The sequence below is a fragment of the Dendropsophus ebraccatus genome, chromosome 3 (assembly GCF_027789765.1).
Source record: "Dendropsophus ebraccatus isolate aDenEbr1 chromosome 3, aDenEbr1.pat, whole genome shotgun sequence".
In the NCBI taxonomy this organism is placed as follows: domain Eukaryota; kingdom Metazoa; phylum Chordata; class Amphibia; order Anura; family Hylidae; genus Dendropsophus; species Dendropsophus ebraccatus.
The window spans coordinates 175,000,186-175,025,427 of record NC_091456.1 but is presented as its reverse complement, the minus strand read 5'-3'; the positions used below and the strand labels follow the sequence as shown (position 1 = coordinate 175,025,427).

Below are 25,242 nucleotides of genomic sequence, written 5' to 3'. Positions count from 1 at the left end.
TTGAAAAAATTGCGGGCGCTCTTCAGTATCCCACATCCACAGCTTTATTCATTCTCCACGCCTTGTCCTGACAGTATTGATTTTGCAGGCTGTATTTTGAAGGATACGGAGAGATCTTCATGTGGCTGTGCAGGAGGGCCGCAGCAATGTCTATTTGCTTTGTTGAGTAGTGGAGACATTTATAGCAGGAAGGGCTTTCTGGTCCCCCCTAAATAAAGGTTATTTATTGTAGGAGGAAAATCAATTCCAATTCAAGATCTCTGCTTGCTGTCATTCAATATAAACCTTCTTTACTTCCTGCAGACAGCAATCTGGCCTGGTAATATGTTAGACACACAGGTAGAGTTATTGGAGCCGGGTATTGTTACTCTGCTGTTCCAGAAACCCTTTGCCCCTAAAAAGGCAGATAAGTTAAAAAAAAAGACTCTTTCGGTAGGTTTATGCTAGCATAAGCCAGTGACAGAGACGATGAACACCATGTATCACTTGTGCAGCTGATTTGGGGATATTCCCCTGAGTAAAAAGACCTAACTGAGAATGGCAAATTTGTCCTTTTCGTTATTTGGGTGTGCTCACTAGTCCTGGATATTCATGAGCACTAGCACACGCAGCCTACCGACTGCTGATTGGCAGTTGTCTATACTGCATATAGGCAGACAGCTGTCAGTCAACATCTGAAGGGTAGAGGGAGTTGTATGCCATGAAGCCCATTCTCCGGCTGAACATATTGATGTAATACACTAATCATTTTCTGTCACTAGCTTATGCTGCCCTCTTTTCATTGACTGCTGTAAAAAAAAACAAAATAGCATACTCACCTATCATGGTCCCCTCGAACTGCTGTTATAATAAATGCCAAGCCCTACTGCCCTAAAGTTCTTTTTAGTACCTGGGATGTGTCATCCCCATTGTATACAGCGGTAATCGCCTCAGCCAGTGATTGGATGAGCAGGCATTTCCTGCATGGACAACCCGTCACATGAATCAGGAAGCCATCAGAACAGCAGCTACGGGTTGTCATTTAATGATGATCAGAGCTGTGCCCACTCGATCACCTGCTGTTTTTGAGAATCACCCCTCAGCAGTATCAACCAGTGTGGTTGTCTGATGATATGATTACATTTTTTTATTAAAGACTAAGAAAAGGAGTACTCACCTAACCCAATCATCTGTTCCCTTCATTTCAACGGTCCCAGTCTCAACTGCTCACCACTCCCTGGTGAACACTTTGTTACAGGCCAGCTGTTTTAAAAGGAGATTTCTGAGGGTGGAGAGAGAAAATACATATACACATACTAACCTGCGGCTAATCCCACACCAGTGACATTCTGACCATGCTCTCCTTGCTGCTTGTATGCTTGTAGCTTATGGACGTGTCAATTTTTTGGGTGGACGGGCGGAGATGCGTGCCGCCATGAGCGGGTACGATTGTGAACCCACCCTAATACATAAGAAATGTTCACACAACCAATCACTGTCCACAGCAGTGACCCACCTTAGGGTGCTTTACACAGAAAGATTGTCTGACAGATTATCTGCCAAAGATTTGAAGCAAAAGCCAGGAATAGATTTGAACAGAGGAGAAATCTCAGGCTTTCCTTTATGATCTGATCTCTGTTTATAGTCTGTTTCTGGCTTTGGCCACTTTTCCCCATCTCTTGTCTCGAGATTGGGTGGGGTTTGGGACTCAGTTTCATTGACGTAAATGCAGCTTAATTGCAAACCGCACCTGAACTGTAGACAAGAGAGGGGGAAAAGTGGCCATGTTTTTGTAGCGCTGGATAACCCCTTTAAAGACCCAAATACCAAGTGTAAGGGGTTTTGTAGAATTTTATTTTGATGGCCTGCCTTGTGCACAGGAAAGGCATTGCTGTTGGATGGGCAACTGATGAGGGAGATCCCGAAGATCCTAATGGCCCTATTCCACGGGCCGAGTAACGATGTAAACAAGCGCCGATCTGCTAGATCGGCGCTCGTTTACTGGGCTTATCCCACGGCCCCGATGATCGTGAAACAATCAGACCGCTCAGCCAATCACTGGCCGGAAACGCCGTGGCCGGTAACAATGTCCTTGCAGCCCTTTTTTCATACATTACCTGTCCGGGCCGCAGGTCTTCTTCTCCCGGTCCCGCTTGGCAGCATCGGCTTTAGAGCGGGGCTGTCTGAACTGACAGACCGCTCAGCCAATCACTGGCCACGGCGTTTCCGGCCAGTGATTGGCTGAGCGGTCTGTAAGTTCGGACAGCCCCGCTCTGAAGCCGATGCTGACGCGCGTGACCGGGAGAAGAAGACCTGTGGCCCGGACAGGTAATGTATGAAACAAGGGCTGCAAGGACAGGTAATGTATGGTTCTGCTGAAATCATCAGTCGCCGCCGCGCACCATTATTCAACCGTAGTGATGCGCTGGTGGCGAACGACGATGTTAGGTCTGAACCTAAATGAACGATCAGCCGATTACACGATCATCGGCTGATCGTTCTCTCTATTCCACGGAGCGAAAATTGGCCGAATGGGGCCGATTTGGCCGATTATCGCTCCTGTGGAATAGGGCCCTAAGGATAGGCCGTTGCCGTATAACCCAGGGATACTTCTGAAGAAGGACACTAATGCTCTTTCTTTACCTTCAGAGCTGCTCTTCAGGTGTGTATCCATTAGACTTAAGCTTCCACTTGCATCAGTTGTCACTTCTCTTGATCTCCTATGATGGTCCCTGTGATGATATCATTCCGTCTATATGTTCTAGAAGCCATTACACCACAATACTCTCCATTCTATCATTTCCCAAGGGGAATCATGCTGGAATCTTAATTCAGCTCGCTGGCCGGTGGTAACCTTGCTAATAATCCCCGCCTTGAGCATGGGATTTTTTTTTGTAGCCTATGGATGTTTTTTCGAATGCTTGAAAATTTAAGCCCTCAAAGAAAATCCCGGGCAGATTTCCATCTTGTGTATCGAAAGCCAGGACTTGCGGATTGTGATTTCGAGCGGTTTCCTTAGGAATAACCTTCAAGGTTTCCTTTAAATGCCAAGTGTGCCTGTCCTGAGATTTCTCTAAGCGTCTCCTCTGACCTCTGCAGAGGTCCTGAATATGAAATGGCTTCAGCGAGTGACCCGGGTGTCCTCTCCTCCAAGTGCAGAAGAGATAATAAGAGAGTACAAAGACGTAAGGTACATATTATAGATAGAACCCAGCTAATGGGGAATCACAGCTGCTCTTCACTAGATGTATGTATTCTTAACCTCAGGAAGGCTGCACTCTGTAACTCCTTCCTCGCTGCCACCATCTTATAATGTCCTAGAAATAACCCCCGCGGTACTATTACTTGCCCCTATTTATTGTTAGGGTGAGTTCGAGAACATTAAGAACTACTTACATGGTAACAGATTGGTGGGAGATCCATAGCAGAAATTTTATGACTTGTATGGACTGTATCTGATAAATATCTGATCGGTGGGGGTCCAACCACTGGGAATTCTTGGCAATCATGAGGATAGGGGGACTTCTCTTTTAAGTAAACGGACTAACACTTCATTCACTCACTATGGGACCGCCAAAGGTGGCCAAGTACAGTGCTTAGCTATTTTAGCTGTTCTATAGAGTGTGAATGGAGCAGCGGTTCAACATAGGTGCCGTTCTTGTGACCTGGTTGGGACCCCCACCGATCAGATACTTATCACCTATTCTTTGAGATGGGATAAGTTTTAATCTTGGAATGAACCCATTAAGGAGCTGAATGGCTTATATTGGTCTTGACTAGAGATGAGCATAACTCGAGCATTCTCATGTCTAATTGGGCAGCATTGGAATACTGGTGGCCTATGGCTGTATCCATATTTTCCAAGACCCCCTAGGGTTGCACCCTTCTTTAGCAGGCACCGCTAATCAAATGCTGCACGCTTTGGTTTGGACGATTCCGAGCGTGCTTGAAGTTTGCTTAACTATGGTCTTGACACCAAGAATGAACATCCGGATTCTGTCAACTACTCTACCCAAATCACCAGAGTATCACTAGTAAAGTGGTAAAAGGGGTGTATGTTATCTACAGGGGGTACAGAAAGAGGAGTCACGTCCCGGCCTGAACGTCTGCTCTGCCGGTGATTATAAGTGGCAGCTGGTAATTCAGGGCCCGGTACAGATTTTCCACCAACAGTCCTCAATGACCATTCATTAAAGGGGTTATCCAGCACTACAAGAACATGGCCACTTTTCCTCCTCTCTTGTCTACAGTTCAGGTGTGGTTTGCAATTAAGCTCCATTTACTTCAATGGAACTAAGTTTAAAACCCCACCCAATCTGGAGACAAGAGAGGGGGAAAGGTGGCCATGTTTTTGTTGCGCTGGATAAACCCTTTAAAATGTCACCAATCTGCACCGTCCAAGGTTCCCTTGATAGTAAGTAGATGGCAAAGCGTTCTGCTGCTGCAAAAAGTGATCAAGGAATACTGTCAGTAAGTGATCAATTTTCCTGCAGCGCCACCACAGGGGAAACTAAGCATTACACACTGTCCACTTATATCATGAGCTGTGTGTAGTGCAGGACAGGACAGGTCCTCCACACGCTCTTTGTAGCCACTTTCAACTCAAAGCAAGAGATGAGAATCCGGAACCGGGACCTCTAATAATACCCTAATATACACGCACCGGCCACTTTATTAGGTACACCATGCTAGTAACGGGTTGGACCCCTTTTTGCCTTCAGAACTGCCTCAATTCTTCGTGGCATAGATACAACAAGGTGCTGGAAGCTTCCTCAGAGATTTTGGTCCATATTGACATGATGGCATCACACAGTTGCCGCAGATTTGTCGGCTGCACATCCATGATGCGAATCTCCCGTTCCACCACATCCCAAAGATGCTCTATTGGATTGAGATCTGGTGACTGTGGAGGCCATTGGAGTACAGTGAACTCATTGTCATGTTCAAGCAGAAATCGAGACTCTTCAGACCAGGCAACGTTTCTCCAATCTTCTACTGTCCAATTTCGATGAGCTTGTGCAAATTGTAGCCTCAGTTTCCTGTTCTTAGCTGAGCGGAGTGGCACCCAGTGTGGTCTTCTGCTGCTGTAGCCCATCTGCCTCAAAGTTCGACGTACTGTGCGTTCAGAGATGCTCTTCTGCCTACCTTGGTTGTAACGGTTGGCTATTTGAGTCACTGTTGCCTTTCTATCAGCTCAAACCAGTCTGCCCACTTTCCTCTGACCTCTGGCATCAACAAGGCATTTCCGCCCACAGAACTGCCGCTCACTGGATGTTTTTTCTTTTTCGGACCATTCTCTGTAAACCCTAGAGATGGTTGTGCGTGAAAATCCCAGTAGATCAGCAGTTTCTGAAATACTCAGACCAGCCCTTCTGGCACCAACAACCATGCCACGTTGAAAGGCACTCAAATCACCTTTCTTCCCCATACTAATGCTCGGTTTGAACTGCAGGAGATTGTCTTGACCATGTCTACATGCCTAAATGCACTGAGTTGCCGCCATGTGATTGGCTGATTAGAAATTAAATGGTAACGTGCAGTTGGACAGGTGTACCTAATAAAGTGGCCGGTGAGTGTAGTAAACCAGACAACATCTTTTACCTTGTTCCTTCTGCTCTTCCAGTCTATTGCACGGAGTGCAGATCCTCCGACTCTTGTAGCCTCATAGACTAAATGTGATGTGTTCATTAGGAATAAACACAAACCCCGGGACCATGGGATCCCACCGCTGTCTCTTTGGACATAAAGAGCTCACGTGTACCGCAGCGGCCATGACTGCAGCCTCCTGCACCAACGAGAAGAGAAATGCATCCAATTTGGATTTATTGAGTCCATAAAAGATGTCATACAGAGCCAGGAACTCATTCCCTGCAAGGCTGACAGTAAATAACGTCCTATGCACGGTCCCTATACATTTTACGATCCCCTCCAAAGCTTGTTTCATCCCTATAGTGCCAGACATAGGAATCCATGATTCTCTGGTATAGTTTGCATCTTTGTGTATATATATATGTATGTATGTGTGTGTGTGTGTGTGTGTGTGTGTGTATATATATATATATATATATATATTATACATTTACATATACAAAGATAGGGTGGTTCAAAAGTAGGTGGACAGTATGTCTAATCGAGATATAAAGGGGGAGATTTATCAAACATGGTGTAAAGTGAAACTGGCTCAGTTGCCCCTAGCAACCAATCAGATTCCACCTTTCATTCCTCACAGACTATTTGAAAAATGAAAGGTGGAATCTGATTGGTTGTTAGGGGCAACTGAGCCAGCTTCACTTTACACCATGTTTGATAAATCTCCCCTGAATTCATAACCCTAAGAGGATGTATAAGCAAGTAAAGCATAAAGGAAAGGATAGAGAAGTCTTCTGGACTGTTTACTTTATCCCTGGATAACCCCTTTAAGTCAAAATCTCTGTGTGCTCTGGAAGGTCCATGATGATGGGGGTGCTATGTGAGTCCAGTGACTGGGACGTGTGCTCGGCTTTGTACCAGTCCTTAGTAGCTGCGGTTGCTCAGCAGTTGTACTGTGCCCATTGATCTTGCTCAGTATGATGCGCACTACTCCTTCCCTCCCTGGCGGTGTCCCTATCACATCAAGTGTCATATACAATGATTTGTCTGTCAAACAATTTTCCTCTCCATTAAGTTTTATGCGTCTTAGCTGAGTCCGCACGGAGGCCTCCTGCGTTTTCTGCTGACGTGGCAGGTTTCTATTTCTCCTTTAACTTGAACCCATTTAAGCTTGTAAAAACTGACTCTTCCCAGGACTGACTGTAATGGTTGTATATCTTCTCTTTTTATCACAGGCAAGGCCCTGACGTTCCTGCTGCTGCAGCCCCCCAGCCCCAAGCTCCCCCCTCACAGCACCATCCGCAGGACGGCCATCGATCTGATCGGACGGGGCTTTACAGTATGGGAACCCTATATGGATGTGTCCGCTGTCCTGATGGGTCTTCTGGAGCTGTGCGCAGACGCCGAAAAGCAGCTCGCCAAGTAGGTTCTTTGCTTTATGGTCAATACAGTAAAATCCATTAATAATGACATGAGTGGGATCCATTATTGGCTATAGGAAAGTAATAGAAGGCTTTATTTATACCCTTTAATGATTGAATGTGATTTTGCGCTCACAGGCATCAGACTTACTTTGTATTTTTATTTCTTTTATGGTTTCTTAACCCCTTCCTGTAGAATGATGAAATGTACTTATCGCATGTGATAGCTGCTGCAGAATGCGTCACGTGTAAGTACGTCATAGCTGATCACATGATCCACACAATATGCCTAGGGGGTCTGGGTATGATGGAGAGCCCCGCTCCTGGGGCTGATAACCCCTTAAAAACCCCTGAATTTTGAAAGTTATAACAACAGTGACACTTTAAACTTGCGCTCCTCCAACTGTTGAAGGACTACAATTCCCATCATACCTAGACAGCCAAAGCTTTAGCATGATGGTAATTGTAGTTTTGTAACAGCTGGAGGGCCTCACCTGTTCACTAAATGTGATCAAACACCATGAAAATGCCCATTTAGGTCAGTCTACATTTAGGTCCTGTGTTTTATACAAAAATTATATTAGATTTTTTTATTATATATACAGTATCCCTTTAAAGAGGAACTCAAAAAATCTGTTCAAATCAACTGATAGCAGAAAGTTATACAGATTTGTAATTTACTGTATTTCCTGCAGGAAGTGGTGTATTCTTTCCAGTCTGACACAGTGCTCTCTGCTGCCACCTCTGTCTATGGCAGGAACTGTCCAGAACAGGAGAGGTTTTCTGGTTCAATGTTTTTATTAGTTTTTTTTAAGAACATATTAGCAGGAGATGTTTTCTATTGGGATTTGCTGCTGCTCTGGACAGTTCCTGACATAGACAGAGGTGGCAGCAGAGATCACTGTGTCAGACTGCAAAGAATATACCACTTCCTGCAGGACATACAGCAGCTGACAAGTACTGGAAGACTGGAGATTTCTTAATAGAAGTGAATTACAAATCTGTATAATTTTCTGACACCAATTGATATGAAAGAAAAAATATTTTGTCTATCCTCTTTAAAAAGAGGCAAAATGAATAGACAGTAGTAATAATTGCTTTATATATAAAGATACTGCCAGATACTGTCACAGAGCAGCAACGTAAAGAATCCCAGGGAAGGTTCACAAACCAGGAACAATAGGGAATAAAAGCAGCTTTTTATGTTATTTTATTTTATGTAAGGTAGCGTTACTGAGAGCGGTCACATCTAGTGCCGGAGGGACGGCTGTTTTCTTCCAGTTCGGCGTACACAGTGACCACAGAGAGCCCCGCCGGTCCCAGCATGCAGCAGCTATTATGAGATCTCGCCACTTCTCCGCTTATCTGCAGTTTTCAGCATCACTTTATCTGCGACGCGTTCTTATTCTTCACAGCCAAGCGCTATATCACCAGCCTTATATACAGCTCAGTACACTCTAATAGGGAGGATTAGGGATTCCCTCCTACTCCTCAGGCTTCACAGATAATAGTCATGTGAATTGTGGCTCCCCTCACCCTGAAAATCACCAGGGGGTCCTGGAGTCTGGAGAAGCGAGGGCGTTATACCAGTCACACAGCACACAGGGACATATAGTATTCTTTGTATGGTGTATTATATTCTTATAGTATTGTTCTTGTAGCTTCTACAGCAGCGTAGTTGTAATATGAGGTCCTGCAGCAGCTGAGGTGTGTTTTATGAGGTTCTGCAGCAGCCGAGGTGTGTATTATGAGGTTCTGCAGCAGCTGAGGTTTATTATGAGGTTCTGCAGCAGCTAAGGTGTGTTATGAAGTTCTGCAGCAGCTGAGGTGTATTATGAGTTTGTGCAGCAGCTGAGGTGTATTATGAGGTTCTGCAGCAGCTGAGGTGTATTATGAGGTTCTGCAGCAGCTGAGCTGTATATTATGTGGTTCTGCAGCAGCTGAGGTGTATTATGAGGTTCTGCAGCAGCTGAGGTGTATTATGATGTTCTGCAGCAGCTGAGGTGTATTATGAGATTCTGCAGCAGCTGGGGGGTGTATTATGAGGTTCTGCAGCAGCTGAGGTGTATTATGAGGTTCTGCAGCAGCTGAGGTGTATTATGAGGTTCTGCAGCAGCTGGGGGGTGTATTATGAGGTTCTGCAGCAGCTGAGGTTTGTATTATAAGGTTCTGCAGCAGCTGAGGTGTATTATAAGGTTCTGCAGCAGCTGAGGTGTATTATGAGGTTTTGCAGCATATGAGGTGTATTATGAGGTTCTGCAGCAGCTGAGGTTTATTATGAGGTTCTGCAGCAGCTGAGGTTTGTATTAGGAGGTTCTGCAGCAGCTGAGGTGTATTATGAGGTTCTGCAGCAGCTGAGGTGTATTATGATGTTCTGCAGCAGCTGAGGTGTATTATGAGGTTCTGCAGCAGCTGAGGTGTATTATGAGGTTCTGCAGCAGCTGAGGTGTATTATGAGGTTCTGCAGCAGCTGAGGTGTATTATGAGGCTCTGCAGCAGCTGAGGTGTATTATGAGGCTCTGCAGCAGCTGAGGTGTATTATGAGGTTCTGCAGCAGCTGAGGTGTATTATGAGGTTCTGTAGCAGCTGAGGTGTGTTATGATCTGCATAGGGCTGTATTATAGACACTGTGCAGGAATATAGTATATATTACAGTATAATATATACCCTCCTCCTCCTCCTAGTTACATTGATCCTGTCCTGGAGGGCTATGTGTGCATATCTTCTATATGTTGCAGTTCTCCTCTTGGTCCTCTCTGATTGAAGCTCCTGTCTGGGGAGAGAATACTGCAGGAATGACACCATCTCAGTTTGTACATATGTATGTGCGGATCGATGGGTTCCAGGAGATAGCCTGAAGAGCGGCGCTCTGCATGGTGCACAGTGCCCTACAGCCGTATTTAGCGCTATACTCAGGAGGTGGATTATGCAGCCGGCTGCTCATTGCTGGAGCCTACAGCGTCCTCCGACTTCAATAGGTGCGGCAGCCTCTGCCTCTATTAGAGCCGGGGCCATTGTCTGCCCTTGACCCTCGGTCACACACCGGCGGGGTCTCCTATAGCGCGGTCCTAGTGGGGTTTAATGATCACTGTATTGACACCATGTCAGGAATCTCGCCTGCGATGGTCACCACTCCAGGCCTCCTCTATAATTCACACCACGCATTTCACCCCATGTGAGTTCTATAGCAGCATCAGCCTGCTATTAACTATTAACACTACTACCTTAAAGGGGTTACGCAGAATTACAAGAGCATAGCTGCTTTCCTCCAGAAACAGCGCCACCCCTGTCAGGTTGTGTGCAGTATCTGCTGTGTGCAGCTCTGTTCCTTTCAGGTGAAATGGAGGGGAGTTGTAATTCCGCACACAATCTGGGGAGAGGAGGGGCGCTGTTTTGTAGAGAGCAGCCATGGTTTTCTGATTCTGAAGAACCCCTTTAAGCACTTTTTGCAGCCCTCCTGCTGCACAGCAATGAGTACCCTATAATAATAACTCTAATTGTTGCTCACCTTGTTCCTCCACCATACTGTACACTGCAGCTCACCTTGTTCCTCCACCATACTTTACACTGCAGCTCACCTTGTTCCTCCACCATACTGTACACTGCAGCTCACCTTGTTCCTCCACCATACTATACACTGCAGCTCACCTTGTTCCTCCACCATACTGTACACTGCAGCTCACCTTGTTCCTCCACCATGTTTTACACTGCAGCTCACCTTGTTCCTCCACCATACTATACACTGCAGCTCACCTTGTTCCTCCACCATACTGTACACTGCAGCTCACCTTGTTCCTCCACCATACTGTACACTGCAGCCCACCTTGTTCCTCCACCATACTATACACTGCAGCTCACCTTGTTCCTCCACCATACTGTACACTGCAGCTCACCTTGTTCCTCCACCATACTATACACTGCAGCTCACCTTGTTCCTCCACCATACTGTATACTGCAGCTCACCTTGTTCCTCCACCATACTATACACTGCAGCTCACCTTGTTCCTCCACCATACTATACACTGCAGCTCACCTTGTTCCTCCACCATACTGTACACTGCAGCTCACCTTGTTCCTCCACCATACTGTACACTGCAGCTCACCTTGTTCCTCCACCATACTATACATTGCAGCTCACCTTGTTCCTCCACTATACTGTACACTGCAGCTCACCTTGTTCCTCCACCATACTGTACACTGCAGCTCACCTTGTTCCTCCACCATACTGTACACTGCAGCTCACCTTGTTCCTCCACCATACTGTACACTGCAGCTCACCTTGTTCCTCCACCATACTGTACACTGCAGCTCACCTTGTTCCTCCAACATACTGTACACTGCAGCTCACCTTGTTCCTCCACCATACTGTACACTGCAGCTCACCTTGCTTCTCTGCAAGGTGAGCAGCAGCGTATAGCATGGTGGATGAACAAACTGAGCTGTTACTCCACCATGCTTTACACTGCAGCTCACCTTGTTCCTCCACCATATTCACCATTCTGGTGATCGGTGGGGTTAGACCCCCACTGATCAGTTTGTTATGCCCTGCAGTTTCATTACAAGATGTGGATACCCCTTTAAGTTTATGTCACATCATCTTTTTAAACCAATTCTAAGGCCAGTATGTGGCTGTGTCGTTAATTATCTTAAAGTGCCGTTTAAATATTTTTTTTTTTTGCAGAAATCAACAGTACAGGCGATTTTAAGAAACTTTGTAATTGGTTTTATTAGCCGAAAAATGCATTTTTATCATGAAAAAGCAGTTTGAATCTCTCCCCCCCCCTGTCTTTATGGTTCTCTTATGGAGAGGGGAGGCGTGGAGGGAGATGAGGCACTAAAACAGGACAACAAAAAGTTAATTTACAGCTACATCAGCGGGCTATCTCCTCTGAAGTCTGAACTAACCTCGCTGACCTCTGAATACCGGCTTTCAGACAGGTCCCACTGTGTAATCCTTGGTTCTCTGCTGGTGACTAATCTCCCTCCTCCCCCTCCCCTCTCCATAGGTTACACAGGGCCCAACTGATGTAAAAGAGGAAAGATTTCCTGATAATGAGCAGTGAAGAAGAGAGAGGAGGGGGGAGGGGACCTTTTTGAATGCAGATAATGGCATATTTGCCTAAAAAACCCAATTGCAAAGTTTCCTAAAATCGACTGTACTATTGATTTCTGCAAAAAAATAAATAAGTACGACAGTAACACTTTAAGAAAAGCCAACTTCAAGGTGCTTATGATCTTTCCCTTTAAGTTCCGGTACATTTACATCCATAGTAACCCTTTGTCTGTCGGCTTTTCAAATATTATTACGAGGTCATAGAAACGACCATTTACTATTTCCTTCCCTTATACAGTAAAAAATACCTTAACTTACGCTGACCTTCTGTGTAATAGGATTAGGTGCGGAATTCATTTAGCTTTGTCTTTGTTGAGCTGATAGTAGCCCCGGCCTCCACACTCCACATATAGCACCAGGGCGCCTATACTACCTGCTATTTATAGCTATGTCTCTACAATCCTATTTCTCTCCAGTTTTTGCCATATTATACTATTATAAGGTTTGCAGCGGGATTTAACCCCTGAGTGACTGTGAGTGACTGGGCAGGCCTGAAGATTCTTCACAGAATTCTGTATCTATCTATCTATCTATTTATCTATCTATCTATCTATCTATCTATCTATCTATCTATCCATCTCCTATCTATCTATCTATCTATCTGTCTCCTATCTATCTATCTATATCTATCTATCTATCTATCTATCTATCTATCTATCTATCTATCTATCTATCTATATATATATATCTATCTATCTATCTATCTATCTCCTATCTCCTATCTATCTATCTATCTATCTATCTATCTATCTATCTATCTATCTATCTGTCTCCTATCTATCTATCTATCTATCTATCTATCTATCTATCTCCTATCTATCTTTTTCCTATCTATCGTCAATTAGAAATTACCTTTTATTTATACGCTTAAAAGACCAAAACAAAGCTATTTTTTTCACACTAAAGTCTTTGGCTACTGTTCAGACTTAGTTGCGTTTTTTCTGTCTGTCCATGTTTTTTTTTTTTTTGTATCCAGTATTCCATCTGTTGCATATTACCCAATTCAAACATTTAAATAGTCATTACCGTCCAAATCACCTCCTAAACTGTATTCCCTTATTGCACATATTTTTATTATATTGCACTTGTTTTGGGTCAACAGTTATGTCCAGATTCACCAAAATGCAAAATCCATAAAAAATGCTGAAGGTATATTGCTTGCCTTATTTAGGCTCACTTCAGACTTCTCCTTCTTTTGTCCCAACGCGTTTCCACAGCTACTCATCAGGGGCCTTGCTGCTTTGTTAGATTAGAGGCATGGGACGTTTCTAGTGCTGGTGCACAGCTCGGATGATAGCTGCACACTCAGTAATCGTATACATGAAGTATAGTCTCTAACATTGAAGTAATATCAGAGATTTTATCTCTTTATCTATCTATCTATCTATCTATCTATCTATCTCCTATCTATCTATCTATCTATCTCCTATCTATCTATCTATCTATCTATCTATCTATCTATCCATCTATCTCCTATCTATCTATCTATCTATCTATCCATCTATCTCCTATCTATCTATCTATCTATCTATCTCCTATCTATCTATCTATCTATCTCCTATCTATCTATCTATCTATCTATCTATCTATCTATCTCCTATCTATCTATCTATCTATCTATCTATCTATCTTCTATCTATCTTCTATCTATCTATCCATCTATCTCCTATCTATCTATCTATCTATCTATCTATCTATCTATCTATCCTGTAGAGTGTAAACTCTTATGGACAGGGTGCTCTTTTTTGTAGAGTGTAAGCTCTTATGGGCAGGGTCCTCTCTCCTGTAGAGTGCACGCTCTTATGGGCAGGGTCCTCTCCTGTAGAGTGTAAGCTCTTATGGGCAGGGTCCTCTCTCCTGTAGAGTGTAAGCTCTTATGGGCAGGGTCATCTCTCCTGTAGAGTGTAAGCTCTTATGGGCAGGGTCCCCTCTCCTGTAGAGTGTAAGCTCTTATGGGCAGGGTCCTCTCTCCTGTAGAGTGTAAGCTCTTATGGGCAGGGTTCTCTCTCCTGTAGAGTGTAAGCTCTTATGGACAGGATCCTCTCTCCTGTAGAGTGTAAGCTCTTATGGGCAGGGTCCTCTCTCCTGTAGAGTGTAAGCTCTTATGGGCATGGTCCTCTCTCCTGTAGAGTGTAAGCTCTTATGGGCAGGGTCCTCTCTCCTGTAGAGTGTAAGCTCTTATGGGCAGGGTCCCCTCTCCTGTAGAGTGTAAGCTCTTATGGGCAGGGTCCCCTCTCCTGTAGAGTGTAAGCTCTTATGGGCAGGGTCCTCTCTCCTGTAGAGTATAAGCTCTTATGGGCAGGGTCATCTCTCCTGTAGAGTGTAAGCTCTTATGGGCAGGGTCCTCTCTCCTGTAGAGTGTAAGCTCTTATGGACAGCATCCTCTCTCCTGTAGAGTGCACGCTCTTATGGGCAGGGTCCTCTTTCCTGTAGAGTGCACGCTCTTATGGGCAGGGTCCTCTTTCCTGTAGAGTGTAAGCTCTTATGGGCAGGGTCCTCTCCTGTAGAGTGTAAGCTCTTATGGGCAGGGTGCTCTCTCCTGTAGAGTGTAAGCTCTTATGGGCAGGGTCCTCTCTCCTGTAGAGTGTAAGCTTTTATGGGCAGGGACCTCTCTCCTGTAGAGTGTAAGCTCTTATGGGCAGGGTCCTCTCTCCTGTAGAGTGTAAGCTCTTATGGGCAGGGTCCTCTCTCCTGTAGAGTGTACGCTCTTATGGGCAGAGACCTCTCTCCTGTAGAGTGTAAGCTCTTATGGGCAGGGACCTCTCTCCTGTAGAGTGTAAGCTCTTATGGGCAGGGGCCTCTTTCCTGTAGAGTGTAAGCTCTTATGGGCAGGGTCCTCTCTCCTGTAGAGTGTAAGCTCTTATGGGCAGGGTCCTCTCTCCTGTAGAGTGTAAGCTCTTATGAGCGGGGTTCTCTCTCCTGTAGAGTGTAAGCTCTTATGAGCAGGGTTCTCTCTCCTGTAGAGTGTAAGCTCTTATGGGCAGGGTCCTCTCTCCTGTAGAGTGCAAGCTCCTATGGGCAGGGTCCTCTCTCCTGTAGAGTGTAAGCTCTTATGGGCAGGGTTCTCTCCTGTAGAGTGTAAGCTCTTATGGGCAGAGACCTCTCTCCTGTAGAGTGTAAGCTCTTATGGGCAGGGTCCTCTCTCCTGTAGAGTGTAAGCTCTTATGGGCAGGGTCCTCTCTCCTGTAGAGTGTAAGCTCTTATAGGCAGGGTTCTCTCTCCTGTAGAGTGTAAGCTCTTATGGGCAGGGTCCTCTCTCCTGTAGAGTGTAAGCTCTTATGGGCAGAGACCTCTCTCCTGTAGAGTGTAAGCTCTTATGGGCAGGGTCCTCTCTCCTGTAGAGTGTAAGCTCTTATGGGCAGAGTCCTCTCCTGTAGAGTGTAAGCTCTTATGGGCAGGGTCCTCTCTCCTGTAGAGTGTAAGCTCTTATGGGCAGAGTCCTCTCCTGTAGAGTGTAAGCTCCTATGGGCAAGGTCCTCTCTCCTGTAGAGTGTAAGCTCTTATGGGCAGAGTCCTCTCCTGTAGAGTGTAAGCTCTTATGGGCAGAGTCCTCTCCTGTAGAGTGTAAGCTCTTATGGGCAGGGTCCTCTCTCCTGTAGAGTGTAAGTTCTTATGGGCAGGGTCCTCTCTCCTGTAGAGGGTAAGCTCTTATGGGCAGAGTCCTCCCTCTTGTATACACTTTTCAAACCGTCCCATAGAATAGATAGCAGACTAGAAATGGTTAACGTTCCAGTCGCCGTTTTTTTTTTCCGTGTGTAATCGGCTGTGATCTGGCTTTGATGTGATAACACGGCAGCAGACTCTCTGGCTCTTCGGCCTCTTGTGTTGCTGATGATACCGGCATCACCGGCAGATAAGAGAAGTCAAAGTTCTGGCTATGATACATGCGGGGAGCCGAGGTCAAGGCGAGGGATTTTTCAATTTTTGGTTTTATCTGCAGAGTCTTTGTATTTCCATCAGTGACTTCCATCAGCGACCTTTGAGCTCCTCCAGTTCATCTTTATGGTTTGTACAAGTAGCTGACAAGAAGTTTACGTGAGTGCTCCGGCCTGACGCTGAATTCAGTCAATGATTGATAAATGCTATGGGGGTCTGACAGTCACCAGAATGGGGGACCCTTGTGGCAGTCAAGCATACCCCTTGCCAATCCCTTTAAAATCTATTGCAATGAGGAGAGCAGGGTGTCCTCTATAAAAGATGACACCATTGTACAAACAAGTTTAGCTTTGACTGTCCAGGCATGATGGGAGTTGTAGTTTTGCAACAGCTGGAGAGCCAAGGTTCCCTACTCCTGTGATAGAGTCCCATCTCCTGATCATATGACAGATGTCTCTGACACACCATGGTTACGTTTCATGACTACATGAAAACTCTATTCATAGCTAGTTTTCCTACTTCCATCCAGGTACAATATGTTACCTTAGGCACCTGGTGGTGGCGCTGTTGTTACTTGTAAGAGTCCTTTCAAGCTTTTACATTGGTCGATTAGTAGCAGTCAAGATTTCTACCTGCCATCTATCGAATGATACAACAATTTTTCGCACGATAATCGTCCGGTGTAATAGGGCCCTGAGGGTCCATTTACACAGAAAGATTATCTGACAGATTATCTGCCAAAGATTTGAAGCCAAAGTCAGAAACAGACTATAAACAGAGATCAGGTCATAAAGGAAAGACTGAGATTTTTCCTCTTTTCAAATCCATTCCTGGTTTTGGCAGATAATCTTTCTGTGTAAATGGACCCTCACGTGGGGCAATTATCGCGGGAACCGGCTGACATAGCCCTGTGTAATACGGCAGACGATCATCTGTGTAATGGGTTTTGTAAACAGGGGTCTGTCTATGACATTGCTGCTCACTTTTAAAGCAGCTTGGGCTGTGTCATAGAGCTCTTAAACTAGACAGCCTAAGAGGTCACTATATTCAACCAAACAGTTTAATAAAGCTATACTTACCTTTTCCTGTGCCCCCCCCCCCCCCCCCCCCCAGCTCTCTGACCGCCACAGCCTCATGTTTCTTCCAGCGGTAAGTACCTGCTCAGCCAGTCAGTGAATGCAGAGATGCCTCAGTTACTGAGTGGCTGAGTCTGCATTTCTCAGCGGGACAGCTACAGGAGGCCTGCAGGGGTACAAGGACAGGTAAGTATAGCTTCTTTATTATGTTCCCCACCCCTTGCCTGCACCAGATTTTTTAATTTTCCTGGAGTTCTCCTTGAAAGAGGGACTTTCAAATCAGAAAGCTATGTAAATTTGTAATTTACTTCTATGTAAATATATCAAGTCTTTCAATACTTATCAGCTGCTGTATGTCCTACACGGAGTGGTGTATTCTTTCCAGTCTGACAGAGTGCTCTCTGCTGCCACCTCTGTCCATGTCAGGAACTGTCCAGAGCAGTATCAAAGCAAACTTCTTTTATTGTGAACAGAGGTGGCAGCAGAAGAATACACCAGTTCCTGCAGGACATACAGCAGCTGGAAGCAGGACATAAGTACTGGAAGACTTGAGGTTTTTCAAAAAGAAGTAATTTACAAGTCCATAAACCTTTCTGACACCAATTAATTTTAAAATGAAATGTTTTTTTTTTTTTTTGCAGGTGTACACCTTTTAATTTGGCTTCTGATAGCGGCCACCATCTTTGTTTGAATAGAAATAATTATATACTATAGCTAAATGCTTGATCTATATTCTATAAGTAAGTGGTACCTAAGATCAAACACTTTACTGACCTATTTCACACCTCCAGTCAGGCTATTTTTAGTTTTTTATGGTCTATTATAATACCTCTTTTTTTCTGAAATATTTTATGATTTTTTTTATTTTTATTGTCTTTTAACGTTTTATTGTTTTACTGTATTTTTTATTAACTATTTTTATGACAAGGTGTCAAGTACTTGTTTTATTATAACTTTTTAGAATAAGTGTTTTTTAATGAAAAAACTTAACCCCTTTTATTAATACTTAATCACTTAATTATTAAACACATCTTTAGTGTCCTAATTTCTCATTTTTTGTTTTCTTTTTCTTTTTCTCTTTCTTTTTCTTTTAGACCTTTTTGAATGAAAAATGTTAAAAACTTCAGTGTGCATTCAGCCTTATTAATTAGTAATTAATTCCATGTAAATATGTTCACATTAAGCACAGTTTTATTCTAATTGAATCTTAATCCTCATTTCTAAAATTTAAGAATTTTTTAAAAATTACAAAATTTGGTCTTAATTTTATTTTTTTGCTAGTTTGCCTACGTACAGAAGACTGTACTGTATTAAAAGGATTGTGTCACTTTTTTTTTTATTTTTTTTTATTTGTTAACAAAATGTATTTATAAAAGATAAGTGGTTTAGTTATTTTTGTTTTTTTTCATTTGCATGTGTCATCAGTGTTTTAAAACACTGTGATGCTTGCACAGGGGGCTGCCATGTTATGTGCATGTATGTAATTGATTCTAGTGATCAGATATAAAATTGAATATGTGACATCACCCTCACCCTCAAAAAAAGGAGGAGTGTCAAGTTAATATCCGGCACTAGAGAAGAGCGAAGCTCGACGTCCAAACCCGAGCGGGTAGATGTGAGCAAATCTTAAAGGGGTTGTCCAGCGCTACAAAAAAAGGGCCACTTTTCCCCCTCTCTTGTCTATAGATTGGGTGGGGTTTGAAACTCCGTTCCATTGAAGTAAATGGAGCTTAATTGCAAACAACACCTGACCTGGAGACAAGAGAGGGGGGAAAGTGGCCATGTTTTTGTAGTGCTGGATAACCCCTTTAAGCTCACTTGGCTTCATCCAAAGCAGAACACCCTACATTTGAATACAGGTGGCTGAAGAAGTTGGATGCATCCCTAGGGATTGTGGGAATACATGGATACAGCCATAGACTATATCCATGTTTTCCAGGACTTTATAGGGCGGCATCCAACATTCAGAGCGTTTTGGTTCGGACGAACCTTAACGTCCTCTATCCAACACACATCACATATCGCCATTTTGTAGACTTAAAATTTATCAAACATGCTAAATATTTGAAATATTTAAAAAGAACATTATAGGAACATAATTTAACTGAAATCAGCATTTTTTTTAGTTTATTTAACTTTATAGAAATAAAACATAAAATTTAAAGTTTTTTGTATTTTTGTAGAGTTAAGTATTTTTGAAAATTATAATGGATGAGCGATAACAGAAAACAGATAACAGACTATTTTTGTTCATTTTTAGTGATTTTTATAAAGTTTATATATCATCTAGTAATTAGAGGGTTTTATTATTATTATTATTATTTAGTTTTTTAGCTATTTTTCCATTTTTTTTTTCTTACCAATTTTGTTCTTTGTATCACTCAACATGTAGGATAGTGAAACAGGATAGAATACAAGTCCTTTATGTGAGATTAGATTCACTTATTGTTGACTATTCCTCTTTATCAAGAGCTGTGAGTAATCTGTAAAGTATAATTTTTTTTATAAATTATATATTATAATATCCTATTACTAGTCATCTGTCTTCTATCTATCATCTATCTATCTATCCATCTATCTATCTATCTATCTCTTATCTATCTATCTATCTATCTCCTATCTATCTATCTCCTATATATATATCTATCTATCTCCTATCTATCTATCTATCTATCTATCTATCTCCTATCTATCTATCTCCTATATATATATATATCTATCTCCTATCTATCTATCTATCTCCTATCTATCTATCTATCTATCTATCTATCTATCTATCTCCTTCTATCTATCTATCTATCTATCTATCTATCTATCATCTCATATCTCTCTCTTATATCTATCTCCTATCTATTATCAATCAAACACAATATTATCCATCGCTGTTCTCCATTCTCTCCTGTACCTCGCAGTGACCATGTTGCTCTGATATTTCCTATGTATAACCAGTAGATACATATATTCGCAGCAATCTGCTTTACGTGCTGTTTGTATTAGTGCGGCAGATCTTTTTCCATCAGTAATTTTAATCTTTCTGTTACATCCTCACCTGTCAGAGAGATTAGTATGCCTCTCTATTCGTGAATAAATGAATGCATCAGCATGTAGCCCGGAGAAGCCCGAGGCAATTTTCATCATGATAAATTGCATAATAAGCGAGAAAGTGTTTGCTTATTAATCTATAACAAGATTTAGATTGAACGTGGTCTCTTACGTCCATGACAGGTACAGTAGGGACAGCTAAAAGGGAGGCCCTCCTGCAGAAGCCTGGCCACAATGAGTGCACAGGGGTGAAGCGTGCGTGCTGGCCTCTTTGGCACCCCCCTGCTGTGCTGCCCCCTTTTGTGCAGGCACACAATAATGGTGCACAGCTGCCCGGCTTCTGCTCCCGTGTTAGGCGTGCTTTATGTAGGAGCTCTCTGTGGCCTTTTCTTCTTTCTCCACCCCCCATCTTTAATTTCAGCTCACATATATTGATGGATAGAAAGCAGAGAGACAGGGAATAAAATAAATCTGCCTTTGCCGCAGAATTTCACTTCACTCCTTTAAAATCCCAGATTTTCTTTTCTGGTGATAATTGAGGTTTTGACTCTGTGCATGAGAGTTACAGGCAGTGGGGGGCCGGGCCGAGGCGGACGGAAACATGGGGGGGTCTAGGGAGGTCTCAGGAATCCAAACAGTTTATATACCATTCTCTTTAGTACATTACTGTATACTCTTCTTATAAGTACATTACTGTATACTCTTCCCTTTAGTATATTTACTGTATGCCCTTCTTTTTAGTACATTTACTGTAAACTTTTCTCGTTAGTATATTTACTCTTTAGTACATTACTGTATACTCTTCCATTTAGTACATTTACTGTATACTCTGCCCTTTAGTATATTTACTGTATATTCTTCCTGTATACTCTTCTCTGTAGTACATTTCCTGTATACTCTTCCCTTTAGTACATTTCCTGTATACTCTTCTCTAGTACATTTACAGTATATTCTTCTCTGTAGTACATTTCCTGTATACTCTTCTCTGTAGTACATTTCCTGTATACTCTTGTCTTTAGTTCATTTCCTGTATACTCTTGTCTTTAGTACATTTCCTGTATACTCTTTTCTTTAGTATATTTACTGTATACTCTTGTCTTAAGTACATTTCCTGTATACTCTTGTCTTTAGTATATTTACTGTATACTCTTGTCTTTAGTATATTTACTGTATACTATTGTCTTTAGTATATTTACTGTATACTATTGTCTTTAGTATATTTACTGTATACTCTTCCCTTTAGTATATTTACTGTATACTCTTCCCTTTAGTATATTTACTGTATACTCTTGTCTTTAGTATATTTACTGTATACTCTTGTCTTTAGTATATTTACTGTATACTCTTGTCTTTAAGTATATTTACTGTATACTCTTGTCTTTAGTATATTTACTGTATACTCTTGTCTTTAGTACATTTTCTGTATACTATTCCCTTTAGTACATTTCCTGTATACTCTCGTCCTTAGTACATTTCCTGTATACTCTCGTCCTTAGTACATTTCCTGTATACTCTCGTCCTTAGTACATTTCCTGTATACTCTCGTCCTTAGTACATTTTCTGTATACTCTTCCCTTTAGTACATTTCCTGTATACTCTCGTCCTTAGTACATTTCCTGTATACTCTTGTCCTTAGTACATTTCCTGTATACTCTTCTCTGTAGTACATTTCCTGTATATACTCTTGTCCTTAGTATATTTACTGTATACTCTTGTCTTTAGTACATTTCCTGTGTATACTCTTGTCCTTAGTATATTTACTGTATACTCTTGTCTTTAGTACATTTCCTGTGTATACTCTTGTCCTTAGTATATTTACTGTATACTCTTAATGTATACTCTTCCCTTTAGTACATTTCCTGTATACTCTTCCCTTACATTACTGTATACTTTTCTCTTCAATCTATTTACTCTTTACTATTCTCATTATTATATTTACTGTATACTTTTTTTTTGTACATTTTCTTTATACCGTTCTCTTTCTTAAAAAAGAATTTTAAAAAAGCAAAAGAAATCAGTCAAGAGTTTTAGACACTTGGTAATTTATCTTTAGCATTACCTCGGGATGTGATTTTTTTCCCCGACTTTATTTAATTTTTATCTCACAAAAACTATGCAGCAGCTGTTTTTATGTGTATTTATATGTTTAGTTTTATTTTATTATTATTTTTTTTTAAGTATTCATTGTTACATTTCAGGTTATCCTGTGTTGACATAAGTACGTGTGGGACTGTTACACCTTACTTTCTTTACTAGGTAGTCTTTATACTTTCAGAAGTGTTTTTTTTTTCTTTTTTGTCTCTGCTTTTAGAGCAGAGTGGTGGTCGGTAACAGTCCAAGAGCTCCATAGCTGCTGTGAGTTGAGATGAGCAAACTTCCAAACTAGAGATGGTCAGTCCTTCCAGAATGCAGGATTCAGTTGGCGATCATTCTGATTCATGCGAACCTCACCTGTCGGCAAGTTTGCTCATCTCTATCTATGACATATCTTCTGTTACAGCCCGACTATAACCTATGTCATAAGCTTTGGCTGTCTGGGCATGATGGGAGTTGTAGTTCTGCAACAGCTGGAGAGCCGAGGTTCCCCATCCCTGATCTATGTGCATTGCATTCATCTATTATAGTACAGCCGGCCTCATAGAATTACGGACACGAACGCTGTTAGAGACTTGGAGGACCATAGCGCCCCTCCACCCCCCATTACTGCATGGTGTCAGGTGGATGACAGGATTCACTCCTCAGAAACAGAAGCAAATGGAATAAACATTGATCCCAAATCATATTTCTATGTCATGGCCGAGCAGAATAGTTTTCATTCAGTGCAGAGGAATGTGATCAGTCAGTGACTTATTATCATTGTCTGACAGCACGACGTCCCTCTGATCCCTGAGATGACAGCCCGGGTCACAGGGTGTATAATCACATATAGCCTTACTGTGGTTCTGGGAAATATTGGGTTAAAGCAAATACCCGGCCAATAATGAAGATGGATGCCCTGTGTACTCTATGGGGGAGATTTATCAAACATGGTGTAAAGTGAAACTGGCTCAGTTGCCCCTAGCAACCAATCAGATTCCACCTTTCATTTTCCAAAGAGTCTGTGAGGAATGAAAGGTGGAATCTGATTGGTTGCTAGGGGCAACTGAGCCAGTTTCACTTACACCATGTTTGATAAATCTCCCCCTATCTGTGTGCTCTTAAAAGTATCTGGCAGCCGCCATTGCCACCTATCCCCTCCAAAAGGAAGAGCTACTGATGAGCCGTGACTGACTGCAGAATCTGACACGGACAGATGGATTTGGGAATATTAATATGATGTTTATATTTATATCGGCCACATTTGCTGAGTTAGTTGGGATTGGCTGTGTGTGGGGGCTCCCAGATCGCCATACGTCAGGGGAGAGAAAGATCATTAAAGGGGAACTCCAACCCAGACTTCTCCTGTAAAGAAGAAAAAACATTTATTTCAACTGGTGTCAGAAAGTTATATAGATTTGTAGTTTACTTTTATAAAAAATAAAAAAAAATCATCCAGTACTTATGAGCTGCTGTATGTCCTGCAAGAAGTGGTGTTTTCTCTCCAGTCTGACACAGTGCTCTCTGCTGCCACCTCTGTCCATATCAGGAACTGTCCAGAGCAGGAGAGGTTTTCTGGTTCAATGTTTTTATTAGGTTTTTTAAGAACATATTACTGTGTGGATTTGTTGCTGCTCTGGGAAGTTCCTGACATGGACAGAGGTGGCAGCAGAGAGCACTGTGTCAGACTGGAAAGAATCCACCACAGTCAACTTAAGCAGCAGTCAACTAAAGAAGCATTTGGCTGACAGCTGTGTAATCTATATAGGCAACTGAAAGGGGTATTCCCATCTCAACTAATATAGTTATACTTGTAGGACTCCAAAAAATTAAATATTTTTGCAAATACATTTATTTATCAATCCTGTCTCCTTCTCTTCCTTGTCGAGGTTACCGTACACCTCTCTGCTCTAAAAGCAGTGGTCAGGCTGCTGAGCATGTAGCTATAGTGTGTGTGTGTATATATATATATATATATATATATATATATATATATATATATATATCTTCATTATAGCTGTATATACAGTACACCAGCCAAGCTACTGCTTTTAGAGCAGAGTGGTAGTTAGTAACCTGTCAACAATGGGAGGGTAAGAGTAGTATATCAGGAGTGTATGTGAAAAAGTATTTAACTTGACAATCCCTATAGGTATAACTGTTAATTGTGATGGGAATACCCCTTTAGGTGTAATACTTGCCCATCTATGGCCTCATTCATTCTGTACTATATACCTGTACTGATGAAGTAGAAACTGGTAATATCTAGATCATGTTTATCTAAAGGGTTAATGGGTTAAAGTCCAAAAAATAGCGCCTCCCCCTGCCCATAGGTAGTGTCTGGTATTGCAGCTCATGATTTCTGGTTTTCTCCTCTTTGATCCCCCTGCAGCCACATTATACCTCTGTATATAGGCTTCCTGATATATAAAGTAGTCTGGATCAGTTACACAGGCTCTGGTTTTTCAGTGAGGTATTCACCAATATGGAGTCTGTATACAGCTGGCCGGGCCGAACCAATCCCACCCCAGATTTATGGGTTAACCCCGAATAATGTTCACCTAGAAATCATTATGGCTGTTCATGAACTCTGATGTGTTGAGATATTATGGGGCTTAGTCGGTCTTATCTTTAGTCTTTGAAGTTCTTGAAATACTAAGATCTCACGTCCGTGTCTGATCATCATCTTCATCATCATCAATGCCTTTTAGTAAAATGGCTTTTATCTGGTCTTCATTATGAGACTCCTTCACAAAATATTGAAGACGTTGAGCACTCCTGCTGCAGTACATTGATATATACTAACATGAAGAGGTATACATATTTAGGCTATGTTCACACTGCGTATATGTCCGGCCGCATATTTTCGCTGCCGGACATATACGCGGTAAACTCCGGCCGGGGATTTACGCTACTTGCGGCCGGCTATGTACAGAGCGCAAACTTACGCCCGAAGTCTACTTAAGCTTTCCGAGCGCCCTATGTAGCGATCTGACAGCGGTCTTTTACTTGGAAATCTTCGCCTAGCCCCGGACACCCCACAGAACCTTTTGGATCGGCACAAAAAGCT

At 42.5% G+C, this 25,242-nt stretch overlaps 1 protein-coding gene across 2 annotated transcripts in view; it reads left to right on the top strand.

Annotated features, from left to right (window-relative positions):
* Positions 1 to 25,242, top strand: part of WDR7 (WD repeat domain 7) — a 222,565-nt gene that overhangs the window by 136,700 nt on the left and 60,623 nt on the right. For both annotated transcript variants that reach the window (XM_069963174.1, XM_069963173.1), the window contains one exon: positions 6,804 to 6,990. In XM_069963174.1, the coding sequence (XP_069819275.1) occupies positions 6,804 to 6,990 (187 nt within the window). The remainder of the gene's footprint in view (positions 1 to 6,803; positions 6,991 to 25,242) is intronic.